This window comes from Thalia democratica, unplaced genomic scaffold, assembly GCF_965202585.1.
Source record: "Thalia democratica unplaced genomic scaffold, ktThaDemo2.hap1.1 HAP1_SCAFFOLD_1048, whole genome shotgun sequence".
NCBI classification, from domain to species: domain Eukaryota; kingdom Metazoa; phylum Chordata; class Thaliacea; order Salpida; family Salpidae; genus Thalia; species Thalia democratica.
In genome coordinates, this window is record NW_028139974.1 from 16,417 (window position 1) to 27,207 (window position 10,791).

General features: G+C 27.7%; 1 protein-coding gene across 1 annotated transcript; it reads left to right on the plus strand.

Annotated features, from left to right (window-relative positions):
- The first annotated feature begins 3,671 nt into the window (after window positions 1-3,671).
- Window positions 3,672-5,792, plus strand: LOC145847691 (clathrin heavy chain linker domain-containing protein 1-like). Its single transcript, XM_082953677.1, has 3 exons — window positions 3,672-4,125; window positions 4,243-4,402; window positions 4,565-5,792. The coding sequence occupies exons 1-3, from the start codon at window positions 3,672-3,674 to the stop codon at window positions 5,790-5,792; spliced, it is 1,842 nt and encodes a 613-aa protein (XP_082809803.1).
- The last annotated feature ends 4,999 nt before the right edge of the window (window positions 5,793-10,791 follow it).

The window sequence follows — 10,791 nt, forward strand, 5'->3', positions numbered from 1 at the left end:
CCAAAGCATAAACAAGTATTAAACTCAGTATAATACATAAAATACTAAATTATCTACTGTTTAAAGAAATAAAAATAACTTTTTATTTTAAAATTTCAAGGTAGTCTCTAATCTTACGTGGTCAATTAAGTTCTACAATGGTTATTATGTTTAAATCTTGTAAATTATAGTTATTTACACAATCAATGTTATTAATCAAATATTTTGCTATTGATGATCTTTTCACAGCATTGGCTTTTGTCTTGCTTTTAGTACTTGTTTCATACACATTTAAGTAAATGTTATTTAACTTTAATTTTAAGATGCCTGGAAGTCTGCCCAATATATCTTCTGTCACAGAAGCAGTTAGACCTGTACACAACACAACATTTATCTAGGTAGAATATTGGGTTCTTGAGCTCCAATCTTAAAACTGGGTTTAAAACAGATACTATTGTGAGTTTTATCTGGTTGTATGTATAGATATTGTTCTTTCTTCTCAAATAATTCAGATATGTTACCCAGGTATGGTAATTCAAGTACCACAGGAAGCTTATCTGGTCCAAATAATTTTGGTAAATATTATCTAGTTTGTTATTTATAGTCAGCTTTCAGGGTTTCAGAATTTTTTAAGTCATGTTTTTTGGCAATTTAATTGTAGAAAATTACTAAATAATTTTACTGAGCTCAGGCTTGCCAATCTTTGAGTCAAAAACTGTTTTGAGAGACCATAAACTGCCCTAAGTCATCTTAAGTTTTTTTAATTTCTTAAAAATCTAACTTTTTAACTTTACACAATTAATAAAGATGGGGTGCTTGAACAAAATTGATAATAAAATAACAAAAGGATGAAACTAAATCTCATTAAAAAACTTAAGAAAAAACTGGACTGAGCTTTTCAGAGTCTTGAAACTATCTTGAGTTTTTATTAAAAAAACTAAAGTAACCTGATTTATCCTGAATTTTTTTTTAATAACTAATATCTTTATTGATCTTAAGTCATTTGAGATTTTCATAAGTTTCAAAATATCCTGTGTACGTTGCAACCCTATCAGCTTGAATAAACTTACATTTTTGTTATTGTTCCATATGTTTTAAGTTTTTTTAAACTGAGTGCAAGAAAACATATTTTGTAATTGATAAATGATTTTATTCTCAATTGCAGAAGACTCATGTGGATATAATTTTTAGATGTTATTATTTTTAAGACTGTGAATCATTCTTTCTACAACTTCACTGTAGATTTTTACTAATATCAGTTGGTCAAGCTGTTGATTGATTGTCCTGTAGTAAAGTTATTGAAGTTTTTTTGTTAAGGAATGTCATGATAGACAGTAGCCAAGGCAGGCTAGTCTATACTTGTAGCTATTACTTATACACTAAGTATATCAAAATTTACTACAGACTGAAAATTAAAAACACTTAATAACACATTTAAACTATCAGTTGTACAATGCTAGTGCTTGAAAAAGAAGTTTTTTAAAAACAACTTGCTTAAATCAATTTCTTCTTTCTTTTTTTTAATAAATAATGGGTAAAATCTAAACCTATTTCAGAGCTAAATGTTATAAAATGCAGTATTTAATTGTTAAAATTAAAAAAAACCTAAAGCTAAACCCTATATCACTTTATTTTTTTTATTAATGGTAGTTTCTCTTTTTTTTTCAATTATGAGTGACTAAAAGCAAGATTAAGCCCTTATAAAGCAATTAGAAGGCTATGTGATATATTATACCTGCTACAAAATTAATGTATAAAATGCCGCTCTAACACTTATGCTACTTTTACACTGTTTATAGCAAAAATTTATCATTTTAATTTTAAAACACTTATAAGTATGAATTTTTCTGAAAAATTAAAATTATAATAAAAAATGTAATTGTAAAAATGTGAAGTGTAAGTGAAGGAAAAGGTAACAGTACCTTAAGGGCATAGGGGGATCCACCTTGATTTTTACAAGTTGATTTTATTTTACAGAGTTTTATCTGAGCTGTTAAAAATTTCAACCGCTTAAAAAAATGCAAAGTAGTTTTTGAGATATAAGAAATCAAAGTTGGTAACCTCAATAGATTCCTAATGGAAGACGCAAACCAAAAACACGCAAAATAAGATTTTTTAACCAATCTTCTTCAAATTTTCACAGAAAGTCCATTATTAAAATTCAAAAAATATTTAATGCAGAAATTTTTAATATTTTTAAAATTTCAACATTCAAAATCTTTTAAACTATAAAATGAACGTTTCCTGAAAGTTTGAGGTTTCTAGCTCAAAAAATGAAGGATAAGATTGGTGTTTAGTGATTATTTAAGTTTCCAAGAATTTGCAGTTTATAGGTTTACAAAAATTACAATATCTCATAAGTAAAAAAATTCAATTCTATCAAAACTAGCTTATAGTTTGTACTTGATGCTTTCATGTAAGAACAAATGTTGTTTTTAGTAAAAAAAATATGTTTGACCTCCTATGCCTTTAACTAAGTGATTTGGTAACTCTTAAAAAATTTTGCACAGATAACTGAAGAAAATTTCAGTGGAAATTTTTAAATGAATATGTTTGTTTTAAAACTCTACTTAAGTTATGAATTCTTTGTATTTATAACTATGCTAAAGACTAAGATTTTTTTTTTAACATAGCAAAAAATTATTAAAGTAATTTCAGATAAGAAATATGCTTTAAAAAAACAAGTTATAATATATCTCTCTAAAAATTACACTGGTTTTTTCATACTTTATTTTTCGAAATTTTAGTAAGAACCCTGTATATGTAAATTTTGTGGTTAGGAGGTTTATTAAAAAGGGAGTATGTACTAAATATGTACTAATTAGTTAAAAAAAGTAATTTTGTTGCTGAATCAAATAGCAAATATGTTAAAAACTGTGTTCAAACTTTAAATAAGTTTTTTACATAAATAAAAAACATACATATATTTTCATTTATAAAATAAACAAAGAAAATATATTTTTCTGTTTTTGTTCATAATTTTTAAACTTGCAACTTGAAAAAAAATTCAAGAGATTGTTACTAAATATTGCAAGGGACATTTTCTAAAAATTCGAGGTCTTTAACTCATAAAACGTAGGAGGAGATTGTTTTTTAGCAAAATAGTTTTTTTTTTCTGTTTAAGTTTCTGCCTCCCTTAAGGAACCTATTGTCTTTTACCATCTCTATCTCAAAAATTGTTTTGAATATTTAAAACCTGTAGAAACCAGCTTATGGTTAGTTAAAAATCAACAAAACGATGTCAAATTTATGCCTTTATTTATTAAAACTATAATCTACTTATAATATTTATAAATAACAGGTTAAATTTTCCCCTGATCAAACAAAAATTGAAAATAAGATGTCCCTCGAAAAATATTCAAGTATTGATAACTTTTGTTGTTATATTCCAACTAATTTATTTTGTTCAGGTCTTTAATGATAAATATTGTAAAGTAATTAAATGTTTTAATTTTTTTCTGAATGATTTTATCTTTATTTAAGATATTGAAATAAAGTAGTAGTCACAATAATTTAAACAAAATTTACTAATAATTAAATAAACATTTTTGGGTTTGTTTATGTGTTTATACTTTTTTTCACCTTTTATTTTTACCACTTCAACTTTTAGTTTGTCTAAATACTAACAAGATTAATATTGCAACAGTTCTTAGTCTTACTTTAACAATTTTATACTTTTAAATTTCTATAAAATGAGTGATGCATCTTTTACAAAAATAAATAAAGGTTTTGTAAAAGAAAAGGTTTTACCCCCAATCCATTCAAAAATTAGTGAAAATGCAGTGAAGAATGTTAAAGACTTTATTACAAGCGAAATTGATAAGTCAGGCTGTTCTACTATTGGTTTTGATCCTATTAGATTTTCGATCTACAAGGCTGGCTTTAATATTTTAATTGATGAAGTATCTGTTTACAAAGACTTATTAGCTGATATTAAAAGAGAGTATGAGTCATGTATTACTACAATAGATTCGGGTAATGAAGAAACCCTGATTGTTAAAAATAGAATTGACACAGTTAGCTTTATAAAAGCTACTAAGTCTGGTTATGAAAAGCGAAAATATGACTTACAAGAAAAATTAGAAGCTTTATTAAAGTCAAATGATCTTCTTGAAAAACAAATATCTCAATATAAACAGATAAATGGTCAAAAAGCACGTATAGAAGATGAGGTTATTTCAGAAAAAAATAGTCAACCAAAGGTACAAAAAAGTAGTAGTATAAACTTGAACAAAGTTACTGTCACTGTAAATCCAACAAAAGACAGTCTGGAATTAAACAGAAGTAATTACCAAATAAAAAATGATGCTAAACCAATACCTGGTTTAGAGGTAAAAGATTGGGTAGATGAAAAGCTACTTGAGTATTCGCTTAACAAAATTAAAAAGAAAAAGTTACAGTTACTTGATGAAAAATATACGAAGTATGTAAAACTGATTAATAAAAAAACATTAAATAAAGAAATAGCTAGTAGTACAAAGAAAGTTGAAAATTTAGAAAAACAAAATAAATTTTTGAAAGATATAGAAGAGAAACTAAAAATAATTTATGTAAAAATTAAAAAAAAGATTTTAGAACATCAAAGCAATAACTCAACAGATCGACATGACTTTATTGGGCATGTAATGGATATTAATATGGCTGAGTCGAAAAATAACCTTCTTGAAAGTAAAGCAAAACAAGAAATTTCAATAGATGATGACCCTTGGGGTTTGAAAGAAGCTGATTTATTGTTAGATTATATAGATAAGTTTGTTAAACTTTTTGAAGAAACTGAATACAAAAAAGCTGCAGTACATGCAGCTTATAGCCCAAGAGGAGTACTGAGGCATATGGAAGTAATGAAGTGGTTTGAAAAAGCTTCAAGCAACTGTATTTCTATTCCTTCACCGATTATGATGTTTATACAAGCCTTAATGAACTCTTCTAAAGGTTGTCAGCAAGGTAAGATAGATAAAGATATGAGTATTTTAGCTATAAAGTATATAATCAAAGAGAACAAAGTTGAGTTGATGCAACACTGGACTGAAACTAAAGCATATACATTTTGTAGTGAAATAGGAGACATGCTTACTGAGTACAGTAATAAATTAACTAAGCACCGTGTCTTATGTCTTGATATTGCTTATAAAATGTATGTTGTAGAGGAAAATCATTTAAAAGTATGCTTTGTGCTAAGTAAGCTAGGTCAGTATGAACAACTTATGTTTTATGCTTGTGAGACAGCTTGTTTTAAAAGTAGTGATTACTTACAATTGCTAGTGAAATGTAACAACCAAGACTTAGTTTGGCTCTTATATAATCCTTCTTGTAGTGAACTATATAGTATTGAAAAACAAAAAGAAATCCATGCTGATGATTATTCAAGGTTTTCTGAACAACGAGCTGAAAATGGTTTGCCGCTAAGAATGAATGAAATATTAAGCACTCTTCTTAACAATAACTGTATGGAGTTAGCTAGAAATGTTCTTGAAACTCTTTACAAAAATTTTATTAAAAAGAAATCTCTTATAATCAAAAAACAAAAAGAAAAACAAGACATAGACAATGCCTTATACAAAATTGGGTTTACACAGACTACAGCTTGTATTGATCAGATACCTTATCTTGAGTTAGAACAGCCAGTTACAGAATTTGCAGAAACTGACAAAAGAGAGTTGTCTTGGTCAAGAGTAGCAAACTATTGTGAGAATAATGGTTTAGAATACATTGAATCAGAAATAAGAACTGCTGTTTTTGTTAAAAGCTGTGTTCTACGAACAATTATGAATATAGATTTAGATGAAAGAGCAGAATTCGATTATTATAACTAATAGTTATAGCAAATTTGTTTTATTAGATTAATTTTCTATAATTAAGTGTTTTAATAATTGAACTTTTAAAGTCTGTTATAATACTTAATCGTTTTAACAATATTATTAAAAAAAACTTAAACAAGCAAAACTTTTTTTCATGCTTTCTCAGTGTAAAAGCTTTTAAAGATAAAGCATTTTAGATTCAATTTACATAGATTTTTGTATCGTTTTAGTTTTACTTTGCTTCTGTTTGTAGTTCAATTCAATTAGTTGATTAAAAAACTACTTACAACACTAGTTACAATACTGCTTATTTGTAAACACTTAAAAGTTTTATCTTTTTATCAACAACCATTTTTTAAACTTTAACAATCTGTTTGACTTAGAAATGTTTTACTTCAATAAAATAAATGATATATAAAATTGAAGCGATTCCTAGGTTTTTTGTAAATGTCTCAAAGAGTTTATGATATTTCTAATATTGTCGAAATGCACGAGTCTTATTATGAGTATTTAAGAGCAGATCATCCTTTTACTTTTAGCCACAAGCTTTCATTTTGGAGAAAATTACAAATCTTGTTTATGTCAGTACTTATTGTTCCTGTAAAAATTATCCTTGGAACCTTATTTTTTTCGTTAACTTGGTTATATGCTTTCATTGTTTCAATAGGAATGAAAGCTAATTCTAAACATCCGGTAGGAAAGTTCCGTCAAACACTTATTAATCCTCTAAGATGGTTGCTTAGGTTGACTTATTTTTTTATAGGATTCTACTGGGTCAAAGTTGTTGGAAAAAGAGTAAATTCTAAAGAAGCTCCTATTTTAGTTGCTTGTTCTCACTCATCAATTTTTGACGGAATTCTTTTTAGTCTTAATTCACCATTTCCCTCAGCTGTCTCTCGAATCGAAAACCTAAATGCACCCTTTGCTGCCGCAATAAGTAAAGCTGCCCAATTAATTTTTGTCAAAAGAGAAAAAAAGTCATCGAGAAAAGCTACAATTGAAGCTATTAATAACAGAGCACAGAGCCGTGAATGGCCACAGCTAATAATTTTTCCAGAAGGTGTGATCACAAATAGATCTTCGATTGTTGAATTTAAAAATGGCCCATTTATACCGGGAGTTCCAGTACAACCTGTTGCAATAGAGTTTCTAAATAGTTGGAACACAGTTAGTTGGGTTGGTGAGAACTCAAATAAGTTAAGACAACTTTTTTGGTACAGTTTGTGTCAGTTTCGACTTAAAATTAAAGTTACATATATGGATCCTTACTACCCTAGTGAGAAAGAACAAAATGACCCTAAATTGTATGCTTCACATGTTAGAGAAATGTTTTCAAGCTTTCTTAACATACCATGTTCAAGTATTTCAAATGAAGATAATAAATTAATGAAAGAAGCAAAAAAACATGGATTACCTTGTCTTAGCGGCTCCATTGGGTTTAATGAGTTAAACAAAACTTACGGTCTAACAATTGAGGAATCCCTTGATTTAATATCTAAATTTGCTGACATATCAAAACCTACAGGCGTTATAAACTATGAAATGTTTTTGAGCTATTTTAAACTTCCAAATTGCAATAGTTCCAAATTGATTTTTTCGATGTATGATTATAACCAAAAAGACTTAATAGATTCAATTAGTTTTTTTATAGGTCGTTTACAATGGTTTAAAAAAGATTTGGAAAAATGTAAATCCGTTTTTAATTTGCTGGTCAATAAAAATACGCAAAAAATTGATAAAAAACATTTCACTACTATTTTGTTTCAGACGAATAACGTTGATTTAAGCAAAGAAGATGTAGATTTACTTTATGAAAAACTTTTTACTAATTCTCTGCAGGAAGTTACTTATGACGAATTTGAAGTAGTTGTACTGAAAGATCCTGAATATATATCTTTTTTTGAAAATTTAATTCATAACTAACTTTGTTTAAAAAGTAATAAGGACTTTAAAAAAACATATACTTACAAAATAAGTTACTACGTTGCAATTTAATCATAAACTTTGCATTGCTGCTTTTAGCTGTTGCTTTACAAACGTCTTTTTTATACAACGTTCATCAATTTTTTTCTTAACTCTATTACTTTTTAGGTCAGATTATAAAATCGAATGTATTTTAAGTTGTTTAAATGAATTTAATTAAAGAACAAAAATCCCGTTATTTTAGTCCTATTTTTAGCAAAGTTTTTTTTTTTTTAATTTTTGCCTTAGAATATTCAGCATTTTTCACAAGCATCAGATTTTTCTGTTTGACCATAAGACTGTACTTGTAGAGTTATTAAGCTTTAGCTCATTTTAGTTTATACTTGTTTCTGATATTTTACATTGTTATTAAATTCACTAAATTCAACAAGGAGTTATTTTTTATATAAAATATCTTTACAATATAGTTGTTGAAGTGGTGGTGGATTTTTTCGTCTAGTTCTACAAGGAGTTTCTTAAAACCTGGGATGTTACACATCGAGTAGCTTCAGCATACTATCCAAGATCAAATGGAAGAGCAGAAGTTGCTTTAAAGCAAGCAACAAAAAGACTTTTAAGGTCCAATGTTACGGAATCAGGTAGCCTAGATACCGATATATTTTTAAGTGTGATGCTTCAGCTGAGGGAAACCCCTGACAGCGACTGTAAAGTATCCTTAGCTGAAAATACATATGGAAGACAGCTGCGAGATGGTTTTGCGTTTCTAAACAATCTGGAAAAATTTTCTAATCCTGCGGTGCGACCTGTATGGAGAGAAGCGTGGAAATTAAAAGAAGAGGCACTGTATACAACATTCGTCAAAAATGCAGAACTATCAACCACAAAGCTGGGAAGTTGCGACCTTTGTACGTTGGCAGTAGGTGTCTACTGCAGAACCAGAGCGGCAACCATCCACGTAAATGGGACAGGCGTTGAGTTGTAATAAAGGTGCTTCCACATGATCAATTTGTAGTGAGAATTGATGGCTCACAGAGATTAACGCGAAGGTTTTAAAGGTTGTCTCAACGAGTATTGGTACAAAGGCAATTTAAATTTTCCTACACTCTTAGTAAAGTGTTTTAGTGTAATTACCTACAAAACTATAAATCGATAAGAAATTTAAGATAATGTGATACTTTTTTTCTAAAACTAACTAAGCAGTTATTTTAAATATTTATTTAATAACTAAGTAGTTATTACGGCCATCATCAACAGAGTTAAGACGTTTCGCGCTATCAATAATAATTACTGAACTTTACTGCAAGATCAACAGCATCCGAGACAACCTACGACCGGTTTTAGTCATCAGGTAGGCACAGTCGCGTGAAACCGCTGTTGAAATCTAACGAAGCGGGCTAAAATACGAAGTACTGAAAGCGACCGTCTGTGGGTAAAGTTAAAAAAAAAAATTGACACAGCCCAACGCCTCATGATTATATAAATTTAATAACTAAGCAAAGCCTTGCACTAATATTTGTTAAACAAAAAGTTTAAAAAATATATATATAGAACTAAAAAAAATACCGACCAAATATAAGGGTTAGGGGTAACAGTTATAGTAAAAAAATAGGGAATGGTTAAAGGTAACAGTGATAGTTTGAAAAAATAATACAAAGTTAAGAAAAAAAAACTAAGAGGTATAATAAAAATAAAAAGTTAAACCAGTGCAAAAGTGACTTTTTGTACATATTTGACACCCACCCATAATATTTACGATAATTAAGTTTTTGTAAATAAAGAGAAGGGTTTTTATCTTTACAGATAAACCACGCAGATACTAGAACTTTTCTATTTGTCTTTAAGAGTTGTGAAAACTGATTTGTTTAAGCCTATTTTTTCTTTGTGGTAAAGTAAAAAACAGCCCAAAAATATTACACAGTTTACCTAAAAATATATATATTGTTTAAACAGCACAAAATAGCGCCATTTATGGCTTTTTCTTATCACTGTTAATTAATTTGATTTAGAGTTGGTAATAAAATTGTTTTAAATTTAAAACGTTTAAATGTTTTGTAATTTTAATCAATTTAGTTTTTGTATCCAAAACTCAAGGGTTTTAGGGTAGTTTAATGGCATATATCTCTATATATTTACTATGTCTTAAAGCGCATACAATAAAATCTATAAGTATATTTACAAAAACATATTTAGATGAAAGTAAAACTTTCTTTTTAGGGTTTTGAAAGCTAAACTTTGAAACTTGTTTTTTTATTAACAACAATTTTATAAAAATACAAAGATCTAATATTTTGAGTTTTCAGACAATTTTTTTTCGATAAAGACATACTATATTTTAAAAAATAGTAAAAATAATTGTTTAGATATTGATTTAAAATTTTGTTGTGTTATTTTTAAAAGCCACTTTTTACATTATTGTAAAAACTTTGAATGTTTTTTACCTTAAAAATAGAAAAAACTGCTCGCATTCCAATTTGCATAAATTTTTAAATACTAAAAACAGCCAGTAAACAGAAGCCCTTTTGAAAACAAATATTCTTTAAAAATGTTTATAGCACTTGATATAATTTTAAGTTGCCAAAAAGTCAATGTTCGCTTATATTTCATATTGTTGAATTTCTGCGGATTTTGAAATTCCCGAAACAACAGGCTTGATTGTTTTGAAACCCATAAGTTTTTCGCAGGCCGGACATTTCTAAAGTTCAATTTTTGGTGACCGAATTATTTGGGACTGTATAAATATGTTTGTAAAATGAATTAGTTTATATGAGTTTGATATAAATGAGTTTGACATGATCAAGAGTTTGTTAAGATCAAATAAAAATTTAGTACTGCTGTATTAATACTGTTTATAAAAAATTATTTGGGAAAGTTTAAACATGTTTGTAAAATGAATTAGTTTACATGAGTTTGACATGATCAAGAGTTTAATAAGATCAAATAAAATTTTTGTACTGCTGTGTTAATACCCTTAATAAAAAACTAAAACAGTACTATTGCAACCAACCAATAAAAAACGCATCTAATACACCTGATTGAGTTTGTGTCTGCTAGATTTTACTCTCAAAAGCACTTTTAGATTTCAATCGAATTG